Source organism: Astyanax mexicanus, chromosome 16, assembly GCF_023375975.1.
Source record: "Astyanax mexicanus isolate ESR-SI-001 chromosome 16, AstMex3_surface, whole genome shotgun sequence".
NCBI classification, from domain to species: domain Eukaryota; kingdom Metazoa; phylum Chordata; class Actinopteri; order Characiformes; family Acestrorhamphidae; genus Astyanax; species Astyanax mexicanus.
Window position 1 is genome coordinate 13,230,538 of NC_064423.1, and position 19,288 is coordinate 13,249,825.

Consider the following 19,288-nt stretch of genomic DNA (forward strand, 5'->3'; position numbering starts at 1 on the left):
CGATATTTTGAGTATCGCAGAATCAGAGTACTGTGATATGATCATTATCATGGGCAACTGATTGTGATATTGTGATACTGGGATTCTATTAATTTTATATTCTAAATGTAATATTTTCATATTTATTTTAATCGAGTATGAATTTGTAATATGTGTAGTTCTTATAGTCTGGCAGTAATAATATTCCATTAGTTTTAGTCCAGTATGAATCTGCAGTATGTAGTTTTTACAGTCTGACAGCAATTATTATGCTTTTATTTGAATTTACTATGAATCTGCTATGTTTTTTTTCTTGCAGCCTAACAGTAATCAGTGTAGATTTTGTTCCAGTATGAATCGACAGTATGTTGTAGACACTGCCGTGTGGTATTGTTGTATAGTTATTGAGACTGTCTTTATTAATCATGTATTTGTAACCCTGTTGTAATCAGTACTGATGGAGACGGTTGTGGTTTGTTGTAGGAGATGTGGGCGGAGTTGGGACTGGGGGCTGATGGGCAGAAACACATGGAGGTGGGCAGCGGCAGTCCTGCGGAAATCAGCGGTGACTGTGATGATGAAGATGGCTGTCATGGTTCAGGGGATGATGAAGATGCAATAAGTAAGTATATCTGGGTTCACCTTCTCATTCAATGATTTTAGTTTATTTTTATTTTATCTTCCTACAATGCTGAAGTCATTGCTGTATTTTTTGCACCGGATTATAAGGCGCACTATAAATAAACATCTATTTTATGGTCTATTTTCATACGAGCGCTGGATGTTAATCTTCACAGATTTCTTTTCTGAAAGCTCTTTATTTGGGTGATTAAAGTGCTTCTGTTTATTTACAGTAAACTTAGATTTCCTGATTAGCTAGTGGTTCATCCCACATAGCTTGTTTTACAACAAGTAAATGGGAAGGCTACAGTCCGATATACTCACCTCTGAATGGCGAAAGAGCTAACTAGTAGTGCTTTGTGCAGTTAGCAGGTAATACTAATGCTGCTCTAGCAGTGCTAGCCAGGGTTAGCAGCAGGCTACAGAATGACAATATTCGCCTCTGAACGGCAAAAGAGCTAGAACTTAGCGGGTAATGCTAATGCTCCTCTAGTAGTACTACCCAGGGTTAGCAGCTGGCTACAGACTGATAACACTCACCTCTGAATGGCAAAAGAGCTAACTAGCACGGTTAGCGGGTAATGCTAATGCTGCTCCAGTGGTGCTAGCCAGGATTAGCAGCAAGCTACAGTCCGACATACTTGCCTCTGAACAGCGAAAGAGCTAACTAGCACTCAGCGCGGTTAGTGGGTAAACCATAGAACTAAACTATAACCCTGCACTTCATCAGAGTGGCTTTATTGATCCTTAAAAATTGACTCATAAAATTCATACATAAGATGCCAGATTATAAGGTGCACTGAGGATTTTTGGGTAAATTAAAGGATTTTAAGTGTTAAACAAACCAAAATACTCTGCTGGTAACATGCGATTTCTGAGACTGGTAACTCTGACAAACTTATCCAGTGCAACAGAGATAACTCTTCCTAATGAGAGCCAGTTTCATCATAATGTTTTTGGTGGTCTTTGTGACTACACTTGAGTACACTTCTACTAAATTCTTGAAATATTTCTGATTGAATGACCTTCTTTACTTAGTTGAGTAGGGTGAGATAGAAGATTACCAGACAACTCAACCAGATAACAGAGTTTCAGGACTGTCTGTATCTGTTGTGATGATTAAAGTGTGTCGTTAGCTTGGCGCTAATTGGTGGGGCTTAAGCTCTCATTGCTTCCATTACCTCAGCAAAATGAAGAAGCAATCTTCATGTCTTTATAGAGTTGTATGCTGGACCCAGCGCAGTAATAACAGCCATTTCATTTGGTGCATTGCCGTTCTGAACTGTGTATTGTTGTGCTAAATGTGGTGCTCTGCGCCGCTGTGCTGCTGACACAGCATCTGACCAGGTTCTGTTCACAACAAAGACATTTTGCATACAATAAGTGCTGAAGGCCCATTATGTGCTTGTTGGACATCGATCCGCTGTTTATCCTCTTTTCCTTTGTGTGCCATTGTGTGATATTGTTCTCATTATGTTCTCCTTTTCTAGACAGAGGGTGGCAGAAACCGAACGGGCGTAATGGAATCCATTAGATAACATTAGATCCACACCCAATCACATTATTACAGTATATATTTATACACCATGCCAATACATTTCTAATGCAATATTAATTTTACCTTCTCAGTACAGGAGGCATAGGTCAGGTTGGTACTTTAATATGGATCATACAAAAACATCCAGATCCATATCTGCACCCTTCTAATGATTCTAGTAGCACAAGGCCGATAATGGGGTCATGTTTGGTCATCTTTAGTGTGGCACACCACTCTCAATAGGTAATCAATGGCTTATTAAAAAGAAAGCGGAGGGTTGAAATTGATCTTTTGGAGGTCAGGATAGGCCGCTGCTCTTCTTTCACTTCTCAAGTCCTCCAGATTTAACCCCTGACCTAAAAGCAAGTGTGTGAGCAGAATACAGCCTACAGAAATATTCAGCTTCACTTTAGCTCTCTGTTGCGCATAGTAATAAATAAACGATGTGCTGATGCTCCTGAAATAATGGTGCTGAACTGTGGTAGCACTGTGTTTAATGCACAGAATTAATGGAACTAGAAATGCAAGGGAGTGTAAACAAAGGAGATCGTATTTAATAGTGATTATTAGGAAATTATTCAATTGTTTATTTAAAGGTCTCATTCTGCTAAAATCCACTTTTTCTTGTTCTTTGTAAAATAATGTAGGTCTGCATATTAAACTCTTCCTCAGCCTCCACTGGTAGTAGCTGGTAAAAGAAAATCCTCAGAAATACAAGTTGATAAAGATGTTATGGTGTCTACGTCAACCAGTGAGTTCATGGCCACGCCCACCTTGGCTCGGAACCACCCACAGGGGGTCCTGAGCCGAGGTGGAGCTTACAGTTTCTGTTTACTCTGTTTTCAGCTTTGTTTACAGAGCTAGTTAGCATTAGCTATCTTGTGTAAGTAACTGTAGGTTTAAATCGGATCTCTGGTTGATTCTGCGTTTTACGAAGACCTTAAAAATACACTAGTGAAGCACGGTTTGACATTTTAAAATGCAGGAAAAAACAATTGAATGAGACTTATTAAAAATACACTGAATAATTTTTTAATCTTGCTGCACTAAAGTACTGTATATTGATACAGTGTATTGTGCTACAGAGGTCCCACCTCTCACGGAAGTTCAGGGTGTCTCCTTGATGCCTGCAAATTATGTTTTTGCATTTTTTAGATTATCAAACATCTGTTCCTGACGTCATCTGCCCACAGTATATTTAGTAGGGGTGTGACAAGACACTTATCTCACGAGACGAGACGAGACACGATATTGGGTTCACGAGAACGAGATTTAAAAATAAAATTTTAAAGAAAATGTCAAAAATGAAAACTAGAGTTTTATTTGACAAAATCATACAACACACAATTAACAGACTGGTTTCTCTCACACATTGATTTTATAGGAAATAGAAATAAAAATAAGATTAAAAAAAAAAAAAACTTTTCTATATAGAGCAAACAATAAGTGCAAACCACAACCAGTCATATTAAGCCTAGGGTTTGTGTTTTGTTCTCCTAAATCTCTTGTAATTTAACTATGCATAACCATAACCAGTTATTAAAACTATGCTTGAAGTGCAAACAGAAACAGAACTTTTTTTTTAATACAGTACAGAGCTAAGGGATTAGTACACCTGCCTATGAAACAGTCATGTGTACAATTTACTTACAGTATTTACATATGTTTTGTGTCTTGTTGGTCACTGTTACTGTTTATTGTTTCCACTGGAGCCAAAATGCAGCCAGACATACAACTTAAAAGTAGCAGAAGCATCTTCTATGCCAGGAGTAAGTTATTTAATTAGAATTCAGTATGGTCCAGTCTCGTTTTTCCGCCCGTTTTCGGGCTCCCTATCTCCTTATAAAGGTGTTTTTTCACGGCCGCGACCCTGATAACACGGGTTCGATCCCGCGTGAGGAGCGGTGTGTTTATTTATTTATTTTTTCCTTACCGCATCTGCACAGATCTGATTGACTGAAGAGAGCGTTTGGTGATCTTACCCCACACGTGATTGGTCTGTGATTTACTGCGCCCGCAAGCGTGTATACAAGTAAAACCTTCTAAGTTGGTTTGGGTCCGCATTGGACAATGTTTGGATCCGGACCCGGACCGCGGTCCGCCCATTAATGACCAATGTTCTATGCAAATACCCGAATTTTACTCTTCTGCTGAGAGCTGCTCTCACTCCTCAGCCGCTCGCTGTATCGCTACTGGGTTGCCAGATCCCTCTTAAAAAGTCCACACTACACTATTTTTTTCTTCCCGCGAGACAGGTTTAAGCTTGACGAGAAATATCGTCACGTTTAATCTCGCGAGATATCGTGCCACGAGATCTCGTCACACCCCTAATATTTAGCCAGTACTGCTGTGGAACATCCAGGTGCTTATTTGCAAACTTCAAATGTGCTGCAATGTGTTTTTTGGACAGCAGTGGCTTCCTCCGTGGTGTCCTCCGATGAACTCCATTCTTGCTTAATGTTTTCTTTATTGTAGATTTGTCAACAAAAAGTTTAACATGTGCCAGAGATTTCTGTAAGTCTTCAGTTGAGACTGTAGGATTCTTCCTCACCTCATTGATAATTCTGCGCTGTGCTCTTGCAGTCATCTTTACAGGACGACCGTGTCTAGGGAGAGTAGCTACAGTGCTGAGCTTTCTACATTTGCAGATCGTTTGTCTTACCGTGGACACATGAACATCAAGGCCTTTAGAGATACTTTTTTAACCCTTTCCAGCTTCATGCAAGTCAACAATTCTTGACCGTACGTTCTCTGAGAGCTTGATCTTTTGTGCGAGACATGATTCACATCAAGCAATGCTTCTTAAGAACAGCAAACTCAAAACTGAAGTGTGTGTTTAACCAACACATCCAATTCCATCACATTCTGGCACCCAGGCGTTCACATACTTTTTCCACCCTCACTGTGACTGTTAACATGTTGTGTGTTAAATAAAACCATGCAAACATACAATTTTTTGTGTGGTATTAGTTTACGCCGACTGTGTTTGTCTTTTGTTGTGACTTTGATGAAGATCAGAACACATTTATTGACAATTTTTTGCAGGAATTCAAGTAATCCCAAAGTGTTCACATACTTTTTCTAGCAACTGTATGTTCTTCACTAATGAGCGACATATCGACCTGTATATATTACAGTTTAAATTTGGGTTTAAATGATTTAAAGCACCGTTAAGAGATTCAGATCTGATTTGACATCTCTAGACAAAACCAAACTGAACTTAATAAACTCAGAGACTTCTGGGTATCATTGTAATTCCTTATAACTGATTCTAGTGAAATAACTTCCTCAGAACTGATGCATCATGACACAACGATGCCTTGTTACACTCTTGCACCTCTTGGAAATTTAACAGGCTAACGATAAGCTTTTAGCACTAGAGTGCTCTGGAATTGGAACTGAACTCCTAGAATTGGAACTGAAAGCCAGTCTCTATGGCTTTTCATGGTGTTGGCTTTCCACATTTCGGCCGCTGTGCCGTTTAAGAATTTTCTAAGATATTTTTCCAGGCTTGCTCTCAGGGCACCACCAAACAAAGCCAAACGAGTCTGTGGAAGGAATCAGTTCATTATCAGAGCCAGCTGGGATATCCTTAACTATCTAATTTCTGCAGCAATCAGTAATCACTGGGACGGGGGAACCAGATTGGCTTTTGAACAATAACAAAGCTATGAGACTGCACCTGCTGAAGCAATACCCGCATGCTCTCTCTCTCTCTCTCTCTCTCTCTCTCTCTGCGGCATGTTAGTAATTCTGTAAGTAGTTCTGGGCGACTGTGGTGATTAAAGCAGTTGCCAAGGAGGTCCATGTTGGAAATAAGTGGCTTTTTATTCCAAACTCAAAGCCCAGAAGTGGAAAAGGACGGGCCGTTAAATTCAGGAACAGCCGTTAAACCCACATTCTAGCTCATTACAAACAGACCTCTTAATGGAAAATATAAATAAGAGATTAGCCCTTGGATATAAGCACTGTCCTGTTCAGTTTTAGATTTTGTTGATGGTGTAAAATGGTGTAAAAAAGTGTAAGGGGACAAAATATACAAATTAATTGTATCAGTGTCTTGTAATTAATAAACAGTGGTGTGAAAAAGTTTGGTTGTTTGTCTGCTTTGGATCATTGTCCTGCTGCAGAACCCAAGTACTCCTGAGCTCAAGGTCACAAACAGATAGACGGACATTCTTATTCAGGATTTGTCTGATAAACAGCAGAATTCCTGGTTCAAGCTTTTACAGGACGTTATCCAGGGCCTGAAGCAGCAGAGCAGCCCCAGACCATTACACTACCACCACCATGTTTTACACTCAGTATGATGTTCTTTTTTCTGGAATTGTATGATAGTTTTATGCCAGATGTGACGGGACACACACCTTCCAAAAAGTTAAACTTTTTGACTTTTTGTCATGTCAGTTCATAGAATATTTACCCAAAGTCCTGGGGTTCATCAAGATGTTTTTTAATAAATGTGAGATTTTTTGGTTTCCAGAGTTTTTGCCTTGGAACTCTCCCATGGAGACTATTTTCAACCAGTCTCTATCTTATTATTGTGAATCATTAACACTGACCTTAACTAAGGCAACTGCAGTTCTTTAAATGTTGTTCTGCGTTCTTTTGTGACCTCCAGGATGAGTTGTCCATGCCCTTTTGGTTTAATTTTGGTGTATAATAGCTCTAACTCTGGTCCGCTGGAGTCCCAAAGCCTTAGAAATGATTTTGTAACCTTTTCCAGACTGACAGATGATCAATTACTTTATTTTCTCATCTATTTTTGAATTTCTTCAGATCGGGGCATTACGTGTTGCTTTTTAAGATATTTTAGCTGCTTCATGTTGTCAGGCAGGTTCTATTTAAGTAATTTCTTGATTCTACAGGTCTGGCAGTAATCCCAAAATGTTGATTAATCACAATTTGTTTATTTACTTTTTATATTTGTCTGATATTTAAGATTGTTTGATCATCTGAAAATTTTAAAAATTACAAAAATGCAAAATGAAATCTGTAAGGGGGCAAATACTATTTCACACCACTGTAGTTGTTTTTGAAAGAGTGGTCTAGTAGGTTTGTGAAATTAAAATTTTTCTACATGTAAACAGTATGGTTAAAACACACAATTTCTATATTCCAAAAATAGTTTTCCACATTCTCTGTGCAATTACACGTTCTCACCAGAGAGGTCTTTGAATCCCCAAATTCCATAAACTTACAGACTGCTGCTTTAAAGCAAGTAGTTTGTTCAACAAAAGCCATTTTATGCTGAGAAATCACACCTTTCCAAATCTGGTTGGTGTGAATGCTAAATTATATATGCCTTTTTACTGTGGCAAACCAGTGACTATTAATTTCTTGTTTTACTGCATTAAAATTTGTATAAAATTATCACCACATTGGATTTAATCAGTGAAACTCTGATTTTTTATTTTTATAATGAATACAGATCAATTTGAAGATTGTAGATCTAAGAGATTACTGTGAATCTGAAACCCTTTTTTCATTTGGATGAATAAAACTAAAATAAGACCTCAGTAGGATACCTAGCTTTTTTTTTTTTTTTTACAAGCGGGTCCCACACAGCTTCTGATGCTATCAATCAGCTACTCTATTCATTTTATAAAAGGCTGGTTATCTCAGCTAATAGATTTTAATATCATCCTCAGTCACACCTGCCTGTCTCTTTACCTCTGTGACCCAGGGCCTGATAGCATGCGATAAAACATGCAAAGCTTGAGAGCCATTTGTATTGTTCTGTTTAGTTTAGATCATATGTCCGATTGTTGTCCATGTGCAGAAAGATACAGATGAGGAAGTGTAGCCTATTAATTTTAGTTCATTCCATTTACATGAAGGCTGTTGAGATTTTTAAGCTCTATGTAGTAAATTTTAACTGGAACGGGCAACACGTCGGAATTCCTACTTGGAACATTGGGAAAGAATCACCTACCAGAATCAGAATCCAAGATGGCTGCACTACACATCAAACAGAGTAAATAAGTAGCATTAAAGTGTACATAATTTAATTAGCATGTCTATATATTTGTGTCTCATTAAATTAGTCACACACGCAGTGCAGTACTGTCCACTTTCTATCTGTGGACATGTTCTCATAATGTTTTGATGTGCAAAATAAAGCACAATGCATTGTTATGAACTGCTTTTGCTAACAATGCTAACTCGAATCAATGCTAACTGTGAGACAATGCAAGTGTATTGGAAAGAACAGGACAATATTATACAATAATAATGAATAACAATAATAAAGAATTAAAAGGGTTTTTTAATTCAATATATTGCTGTATGTCGCAGTACTGTAATATACAGTACCATTAAAAAGTTTGGACACACTTTCTGATTCCATGTTTTTTATTTTTTTCTATTATTTTTTCTAAATTGTAAATGTAGTAACTTAAAAGACTTAAACAAGACAAAATACTTTGAAGCATTTAAGTGTTTTTATCTGGGCAGATGTTTAGGGTGGTATCTCTGATTAACTTATACTGTGCAACAGAGGTACCTCCCGGACTTCCTTTCCTGGGATTGTCCTGATGAGAGCCAGTTTCATCATAATGTTTTTGATGGTCTTTGCGACTACTTTTTTTTTTATATATATATAAAGTTCTTGAAAAATTTCCTTCATTTCTTAAAGTATTTTTTCTATTCACTGTATACCAACTCTACCTCTTCACAACACTACTGATGTTTTAAACACAATAAAAGGGCAAGGAATTTAAGTAATTAACTCTTGGCAAGTTCAGCACAGCTGTTATCTGAAAGCCTTAATTCCATAAGACTCTACTTCATAAATCTGACTGAGAAAATTCAGCCAAGATGTGCAAAACTGTCTCTATCTAAGCAAGAGGTGCTACTTTGAAGAATGTAATATTATAAAGCATATTCTGGTATGTTTATACAGTTTACTAAATAATTGCATTTGTTTTTTTTTCATTATTTGGATGGCTTTAGTATTAATCTACAATGCAGAACATTTAAATGATGAAAATGATGAAAAAAAACAATTGAATTTGTTGAAGATGTGTCCAAACTTTTTGACTGGTTCTGTATATAGTAATCCCGGGGCTGTTTTATACAGTTTTTTAAAACCATTAAATCTTTAAATTAATTAATTCTATTTTTTCTATATAAAGCACCTAAAAAAAAAAGTTTATAATTTTATGTCAACTGTGTGCATTCCCACTTTTGGAGCTTCAGGCCATCTTTATGACATGGTTTTGGTTTCCCACGCCATACAGGGAACGGCTCCACTGTGCTAACCGCTAACTGACACGGTGCTAGATACATTAGCCTCTTAGCGGCAGTGAAAAACAACAGAAGCAGACTCCAGACCCAGAAAAACAGGCATTAGCTAATCGACTACAGTTTGAGTTAGGGGGTTTTCTGCTGAACTATCACTTTAAAGGGAGGTTTTTACTCATTCCAGGCCTGTAGCTGTGCAGCGCCAGTGAGTAAATTCCATGTGCATCTCTTTGGAGATTCCACCTGGGATTAGCCATCGATGTTTCCCCCCCCGGACACGCGCAGAGCCTCAGAGCAGGGCCGTACTCTCTCTCTGTCTCCGTGTCAATAATGCTAATGAGTCTGAACACAGGAAACTGAGAGGGTTCCTCCCAGACGGGCTCCCAAAATGCAGCGACCCTGAGAGTGCTTCCTCTGGCCTTCAGTCCGCTTTGACCTTACAGTCTGAGGAGAGGGGAGACGTGACCCGCTCCTGTAAGCTTCCTGTAGGTTTATTCCTGTCTGTCTTTGCCCCTCTGCTCATCCTCATCCTCCTCCCTGACTCGGCAGTGTGTGAGGCGGATGTGGTATTTGGACTGTAACACTATATAGATGTTTATAGAGCTGGAGTCTGATAAGTAGTTGCTGAGGCTGAAATATGGGATCTGCTGTAATAAAATAGCAGAAAAAGACGTTTGCGCTTTGTGTGTTTGCGGGAGTGTGTGTTTGTATTTGTGTTTGTTTTTGCTCAATGTTAGGACAATGTGCTACGTACTGTACCATATCAGGGTTGACTTCATGCATTGAGTTGTTTTGAATGAAAGCAAAACCATATTGCTTATTAAACAATTAAGAAAAAAACTGTGATTATTGCAGACGCCATAAACTTACAGTCATATGAAAAAGTTTGGGCACCCCTATTAATCTTAATCATTTTTAGTTCTAAATATTTGGGTGTTTGTAACAGCCATTTCAGTTTGATATATCTAATAACTGATGGACACAGTAATATTTCAGGATTGAAATGAGGTTTATTGTACTAACAGAAAATGTGCAATATGCATTAAACCAAAATTTGACCGGTGCAAAAGTATGGGCACCCTTATCATTTTATTGATTTGAATACTCCTAACTCCTTTTTACTGACTTACTGAAGCACAAAATTGGTTTGGTAACCTCATTGAGCTTTGAACTTCATAGCCAGGTGTATCCAATCATGAGAAAAGGTATTTAAGGTGGCCAATTGCAAGTTGTTCTCCTATTTGAATCTCCTCTGAAGAGTGGCGTCATGGGCTCATCAAAACAACTCTCAAATGATCTAAAAACAAAGATTGTTCAACATAGTTGTTCAAAGGAAGGATACAAAAAGTTGTCTCAGATATTTAACCTGTCAGTTTCCACTGTGAGAAAGATATTTCATGTTTTACCTGGTTGGATTCATTTAATTGGTTAAAATATAGTAGTTTTATTGTCAGTACTGGACATACAAGGGATTGAAATTAGGTTACCCTACTTCCCAAAGTTACAACAAGTACAGCAAGATAAAAATATAAATATATAAGAATCAGAGACACAAAATGTAAAATACAACAACACAGATATGCTCATGATGGGAGTGGTGGGGGCTCCAGCTTGTCTGAGTTCACAGGCTGGTAATAAGGTAAAAAAAAAATATATATATATATATATAATGATTACAAACAGGTGATGTCAGCTGGGAACTATAATCACGATTTGGTACAAAAACAAAACCCAGACCAAAAAGAGAGGAAAAAAAAAAAGATGATCAGCTTAATAGCCCTGTAGTTTCTTATAGATAATCAAGTAATGAGATCAGATGAAAAGGCAATGTAAATTTCTCCACAGAGATGTGAAAGACTTGTTGTCTGTTATCAGTAAAGCTTGATTGCAGTTGTTGCTGCTAAGAGTGGCACAACCAAGTTGTCAGGGTGCAGCAGAGAGATGTGAAGGCTGACGTAAATGCAAGTAGATTTTTAATAAAACAGGAAACCGAAATTAAACACAAAACAAGAAAAACAAACTAACAGGACTTTAACGAAGAGAACATGAAATAAACTAGGACAGGAATTAAACTAGAAAATAACAAGTAATAAACTGAGACAGAAAACAAAGAATCACTAGCAACTAAATAGACAAAGAACACGCACAAGAACTGACAAGGAAACACCGAAACAAAGGGGCTATGAATACACAGGGAAACAGGAAACACCTGGGATAGGTAATGAGGGGGCAAAGCTACAAATAAGAGGGAGAACACAGGGCCATGTGCTAAGAAGCACAAAGCTGGGAAAACAAGCAGAAAAGCTACAGAGTAGGATAAAAATGTGAATCTTGTATGTTTGTTAATGTGAAAATTTGTTAAAGTAAAAAAAAACTGTGTAGATTAAATTTTGGACTGATTATTGCATATCAATCAATCAATGAATCAATCTTTATTTTCACTCGGGGGGAAAAACATTGAGGGTGACCCTCATTTACAATATTGCTGAGCATGTGCAACATCAAAGGGACTAAAAGCATTTAATAATAAATTAGAAATAATAAGGAATAAAATAGTAATAAATAATAAAAAAGAAAAAAAATGTACTAATTTTACATCAGTGTTTAATATATATAAATAAAATATATATCTAAAACATAACATTCTAAAATAACCAGAAAAAACAAACTGACACACAAAAAGTAAAAAATGTATCAAATATGAAATAACTAAAAAGATGATAGTAAAAGTAAAGTAAAATGTTAAGAATGATAAAAAATGATAAAATGAATAATAGAACTAAGAACAAGAATGGAAATATAAAACATTAGAAATAAAATAAAATTAATCATAAATTAATTAAAATAAATTAAAAATTAAAATAAGAAAAAGAAACGAATAAAAAAACTCATTTAAAACAATTACAGGCTTTCTGATGATGATTAGAATCTTAAATTTTAAAATGTACAAATTTTAACATTTTTAAATGTACATACTTACATATACAGAATATACATGGAGCCTATTAATATTTATAGGCACTTACAGTACATTTAATATAATGTAATGTTAAATATCATTACACCATCCTTTTTACATGTGCATTGTCATTGACATTTGCATTTACAGATGTATGATACATGTGGGGCATATTATCATTAGAGGTAGGTCCTGTACAGTAAACTACATTGCATTCAAGAGTATGTGTGTGTGTGTGTGTGTGTGTGTGTATGTGTATGCGTCCAGTGTAAGTCATTAACTTGCCAGTGCCAGTAGGCAGAATAGGTAGATGGAAGACGTGGTGTGTGTCAGACACTGTAGTGATTAATTGGGACTGCATGGGTAGCGCGGGGTCTGGGGGTGAGGGGCCATCACTCAAACTGCCAACTAGAGAGAGCCCTGCGGCCTAATAGAGAAACCTGGCCCTAATAAAGCCGGAATATTTGAGTATATGCAGTACATTACATAGATATGTGTGTGTGTGTGTGTTCGGGACTGTGTGGATTTTGTGAGTTTGATGAGTCTGTGTGTCTGTCTGTTATTTGTGCTTGTAAATGTATGTGTGTGTATGCTTGTGTGTATAAATGTGTGTTTGGGATAGTGCTTTGTTCTGAGTATATATGTTTGGTTTGCTGTGTGAGATTGAGTATATATGTGTGTGTGTGTGTGTGTGTGTGTGTGTGGATCTTTTTTCTTTCAGGGGAATTGTGGCCTGGATAATGAAGAAAGAACTCATTAGTGATTCAACTAGGATTGCAGGGAGACAGATACCTTTATAATGTCTACCTCAAGCCTCCAGTGAAGGTCAAACCGTAGCTGTGTGTGTGTGTTTGTGAGAAAAGGGGGAGGGGTATGTAGGTCTAAAATTGTTCAAATGTAATGCCGTATCACACAGTGCTCTATTGTCTTGATCCTGCGAATATCGAATCACACGCTTATAAAAAGAATTCCCTGTCTTTTGCTCGTTTGCACGTCGCGCTGACTGCCTGCTCTCATATTGACTTGGCATTCCTATGTGTCTGGCTTGGTAATTACCAGATTAGTTTCCCAGCATCAAACAGCAGAGCAGGCGTGCTTTGACAGCTTGGTAAACTGTGATTAAGGTGACCTCATCTGTAGTGAATGTGCCCTGACACACACCGTCCTCACCGCATCGACACACACCTGTTTTAAAGGCCTTCTTTCTTCAACCTGCCATCTTAAAATGATGAAATCTATGTTTTTTGTATTTAAATTATTAATTTCTGGAAAACAAAAATGATCACAAAAAGATCACTTCAGAATGATCGGTTTCTCTGATTTTACTAGAGCTTTACTAGAGTAGAGCTTAGATTCTCTGCCCGAACCCGACCCAAACCGAGGACCGACCAGAGATTTACCACCATTTTCCTCGGGCCAAGTCGGGTCAGGCTCTGTTTTTTAATGCTATTTTTATTTTCTATAATGATATGGCATATGGATAATCACAATAGAGAAAAGTAACAAATCAAACTGTGTTTTAAAAAAACATTGCACAAGTTAGAATGCTATAATCACGCAGCTCTGGAAGTGCAGATGTTGTCGTTTTATGTGTTTTGCATGTAGGCTATATGCATAAATAAAAAAATAAAAAATAATTTGTTCAGTAAGTATTTTATATTCTAAAACATTGTTAATTATATTAGAGTAGATGAAAGTAATTGTATATTATGTTATTGTTCTTGGTCTATTAGACATTGTTCTTAAATAATAGGTATATGCTTCTTCAGTGTTGCAGTGTTTAATTAACATCATTCTGAACACATTTTACTTAACTCAAACAGATGAGTTTTAACTCTCTACTTACCAAAAAGTTTTAATTCAGACACATTGGAGGGTTTTTGAGCATAAACATCCTGTTTAAGATCATCCACACCATCTCAATCAGACTTTGACTAGGCCACTCCAAAATCTTCCATAATCATTTTTTTAAGCCATCCAGAGGTGGACTTGTTTGTGTGTTTTGGATCATTGTCCTGCTGCAGAACCCAAGTACGCCTGAACTTGAGGTCATGAACAGATAGCTGGACATTCTCCTTCAGCAGCAGAATTCCTGGTTCCATCTATTACAGCAGCAGAGCAGCCCCATACCATTACACTACCACCACCACTACCAATCACTTTTTCACAAAGGGCTAGATTGGTTTGGATAGTTTTTTCCCTTAATAAATGAAATCATCATTTAAAATGTGCTTTTTATATTAACAAACTTATATTTGTCAGATATTAAAGTTTGTTTCCTAATCTAAAAAATGTAAGTATGACAAATATGCCAAAACAAAATAAATCTTTAAAGACCACTGTATAAATATGAAAGTTGAGAAGTAACAGCAACATTATCCAGTAGAGTGCAAGTGCATATGGCGCTTTTTCTGTAGCAGCATGGATGAGTATAAATTAACAGCAGTAACATGATAAAATGTCTGAGTGCAGGAAAAAGGCCTATCACAGTCTGCTTTAATAGGATATGCTGATGAAAAGAGGAGGTAATGCAATAACTCAAAGCAGTGAACCAATCACGCTACCCTACACGTGGCAATGGGAGCGGATACCGTTCATATTTTCTGCATCAGAATCTCTTTTTGAAGCTCGGAACCGCCCCCATGCTTTAAAACAGTTTTTACACTTGCCCAAACATACTGAACCCACAGAACACATTCAAAAAATATTCTATTCTACAGAATATTGCCTTTATCAAAGTAATATAGATATTGAGATTAATCCTTTCAAGGAGTAAGGTCACTATCTGGCATTGATTTTGGTATCAGAAGGGAAAAAGTGCTATTGGTGAATCCATTATTAATAGGGGTGTTCACAGATTCACAGAGATTTGGAATTAAATAGAGTATTATGAGCTTTGTAGCAGTTAGTATTAGAATCACAGTTAAGTATCTTATTTGATACAAAATCAGGTAAAATCAAACACACCACAGTTAAGTTCCACTTGTACTGTTTGCCCACAGGGTAAACTGTACTGCTGTAATGCGAGTAGCTATAATCCCACCTCTGTCTCTGTAACACACCTGATTGAAGCCCCTTATCTGATGATGAAGCTGTCTGTGAGGAGAATCAGGAGTGTTGGGTTTAAAACGTTAGCTGCAGCTGAACTCCAGTGCAGAACTAGGACATGGAAACATTAGCTTTACAGCAATAAAGAAGATATTGGAGCTGTTGGTGGAGGAATCATAAAGATTGCCTCCTGCCCCTTTCTCCGCTTACCCTTCCCCCAGGCAGGCAGACAGCGAGGGGGGAAGGGGGGATTAGGCTGGCTCCCAAGGGTGGCACTTGGCGAATGGTTAATCGCTGGTGTCTTTCTGAGCCAGCTCTTTCTGTTAGAGCAGGTTCACACAGTGCACAGAACACACATTTCTTCACAGTCGTCCATGACTGTTTTTTTTATATATATATATATATATAGATTTTTAACATTATACTGTAAGATATAACTTTTTTTTTTATTTGAAGAACATTTTATGTCTCATTTATTTATTCCCAATTTAGCTATGCTAATTATCCCACCCAGTTAGCTGCACTCCCCCTGTAATGTGCTAGTCCTAACCAGGAGGCAGATTACACCGATACACGTAAAATCAGCCACAGCCTCTTTTCAAACAAAAAGTCATCGGGATCAAAAAAAAAAAGCGTAGCTCCCCAGCTCTGATACATCAGCGAACAGATGCCTACGCTGATCGACATCACCTTGATGTGAAGAGAAAGAGAGAGCAAGGCCAATTGTGCTCTCTCTGACTCCAGCTGCTGATGGCTAGCTACATGACCGGGATTCGAACCAGTGATATACTGATCATACTGGCAGGGGCTTAGTGTGATGGACCACTCTGAGCCCACATTCATTCATTTATATATATATATATAATGGGATATCGACAGGATTATGTATCAGTTGTATCAACATTTTTAAGTTTTGGGAATGTAACTTCAGATGTTTCCATAATGTTCGTGTAGGGATGCAGCAGTATGAGATCTTTACTGAATAATTAATGTCTCAGTACGGGGGGATGCTGCACACACAACTACACTATTACAATTAATGATGAAAGTCAATTATTTACTTCATCTGTTATCTGTTGCTATTTTATTATTATTTTTAACTTGTCTGAAAAGTAACTTTTATGTTTATTGTTTACTTTTTGTATACAACTTGTAGTTTACAGTAATAAACAGAGTTGCTTTTTTATTATTATTTTTCAACTTGTCGGAAAAGCACCTTTTTTGTTTATTATTCTAAAATACAAACTTGTATACAAATATAAACAATTACAAACACAAATAGAGATAAAATAATAATAAAAAGCTTTTTTTGTACTTTTGTATTTTACAATAATAAACATGAGTTGTTTTTTTATTATTATTTTTATCTTGTGTGAAAAGCAACTCTTATGTTTATTGTTTATATTTTGTATACAACTTTTATATTTTTACAACAATAAACATAAGAGTTGCTTTTTACACAAGATAAAAATAATATAAATGTTTATTATTGTAAAATACGAAAGTACAAAATAATTGTTTTTTCAGATTTGCTTTTTATTATTATTTTATCTCTTGTGTTTGTAATTAAAAAAATATTAAAAAAGAAACTCGCATTGCTTGTAAAATACTGTTATATATATTATAATAACTATATAATAACTGTTTTTTTAACTGGACTAAAACAACCTTTACGTTTTATTTTTCTAAAATACAAAATTGTATACAAAATATAAACAATTACAAACACAAGAGATAAAATAATAATAAAAAAGCAACTCTTATGTTTATTATTGTAAAATACAAAATTGAATAAATAATAAGGCTCTGGTAGTAGTTGGGGATAACTGGCATTCTGTAAAGCCTCAGCTTCAGTAACTTTATAATATAAATGGAACTTAAATGGAACTGTTTGTATAACAGCTGCTTTGCCACTGCTTGAGTTCTGTTCAGGTGTTATCCACACAGACCTCTTACTAGTAGTGTAAAAATGTTTTTTCCTTTTTTTTATTTGGACTTAACTAAGTTATATTTTATATAGTCAAACATATATTTGAGTGTTTTAAACAGTGCTGGTATATTTTATTATTTTAAAGCAACATATTTTTGCTGTTGGTGTAAAAAATATATTACAGTGTAGTTACTCCATGAGGCGTATTAGAGTAGCCTAGAATCTACTAAAAAATAACCTCTTGCATCTGTGAACATCTTCTATAAAATGTTCTTGTACTTTTTAGGTTAATAAATTATAATAATATAATAATAATAAACGATACAAACTGGTCTAGTGTTGTAAGAGATATACAGTATTTACAGTTGCTTTCTTAGCAAAAATTGTTGAATTACATTAGTTTTGAATGGCTTGGCAGCATTATTATAGATTAATATAATTAAAAAAGTAACAAAACAGTGGAATTCTCTGTTTGATACACTTATTTCTATACCTTTATTAAGCAAATCGTCGCTGTCCTATGAAAAACACTTATCTCCGTTTTTGCGGATTTTTAGTTTTCTACATAATTTGAGCAGATAAACTGTCCCTTACACTGTGCCACAATTTCTTAATGAAATTCTTTAAAATGACCTGAAATAAACTCTTTTTACATTGACTTCCATTGAAAGTTTACAAGGTTTTTTCTCTCTCCTGTAAAGTTGCTGTTTTGGAGAGAAGTTTTTCCCTGGACAGCGACAAAATGTACTATAGGTACAGTATATGGTATACAAGATATACACTATATGGACAAAAATGTTGGGATGCCTGGTTGGCTAGTGTTGATTAATCTCTGGTGTCTTTCTAACAGATCCAGCTCTTTTTATAACAACAGGTTCACACAGTGCGCAGAACACACGTTTCTTCACAGTCGTCTGTGTCTGTTTTTTTTTTGTTTTATTTGGGACGTGATTGGTGTCATTTGTTTGGCCTACACGTATTCAGTAATGTAATAAAACAGGTTCAAATTAATTTTCCTTGTTATCTGTTTGGTTTTATTTTACGTTCCGCAGCTCATCATCACAGCAGCTAATCATTACAAAGGAAGGAGGAAAGAAATTAACATGAATTTACAAAAAATCAAATTAAAATTCATATCTCATAAGCCGCACGCAGCACGATAGAGACCGTTTGCGGCTGATCTGCCGCAGCGCTGCACCCCTGTAGTGCTTGATGATTGCATATTAATATCCACGGCTGCTTCCAAAATATGTTATATGATGGTTGTTTTTGGCAGTAAAGTGCTGAAGTTAGTAGTACTGTGCTCCATATTATAGTACCACCAACTGCACTGAGCGTTTCATCTCAGTGGGAGGGAGGAGGAGTTAAATGAACCCAAGGGTCATTATCAGAATACTGTGCCTTTTGGCTTCTCTTAACCTCTTAAGACCCAGTGTCCTCATATGGGGACCTTACATTTCTGCTTTTCTGCACCAGGATGCTTCTTTTCTTAAAACATTAAACCCTTTGGTCTCATATGGAGACACTGCCCGTATCATCTAGTGGTCACATGACATCATTACACTCAATTAACTGGGAATCCCAGTTAAACGTTTTTATAGCCAGTCCAGACAGAAATTCTCATCCAATTTTACTGTTGAAACTAGTTTATTTACCTAATGTAGAAAGCAAAAAAAAAAATGTTTTAGACTAACTGGGTCCTTCTGATCCCAAATGGCAATGGATCATTTTTAAATGTAAATTAAAATAATAAATAACTTCCTGTACAAAGACAAAGTTTGCCTACTGGTTCTACTGGTCCTACAAATACCAAATAGCTACGAGAAATTAAAAATGCACACCAAGCAAAAGTGTGGGTCTCAGGAGGTTACCTTAAAAAAAATACAAGTAAATTCAGTCTATATATCAATCCTGATTTCCAAGCTTTTTTTATATAGATTTCTAATTTTCTCCTCAATTTAGCTGTATA

General features: G+C 36.3%; 1 protein-coding gene across 2 annotated transcripts in view; it reads left to right on the forward strand.

Moving 5' to 3' along the window:
- The window catches only part of gpc5b (glypican 5b), a 101,362-nt gene that overhangs the window by 69,816 nt on the left and 12,258 nt on the right, over positions 1 to 19,288 (forward strand). For both annotated transcript variants that reach the window (XR_007424806.1, XM_007252603.4), the window contains exon 8: positions 463 to 601. Coding sequence is in view for 1 of the 2 variants with exons in the window: in XM_007252603.4 (XP_007252665.3) it covers positions 463 to 601 (139 nt within the window). In the remaining variant the exon portion in view is untranslated. The remainder of the gene's footprint in view (positions 1 to 462; positions 602 to 19,288) is intronic.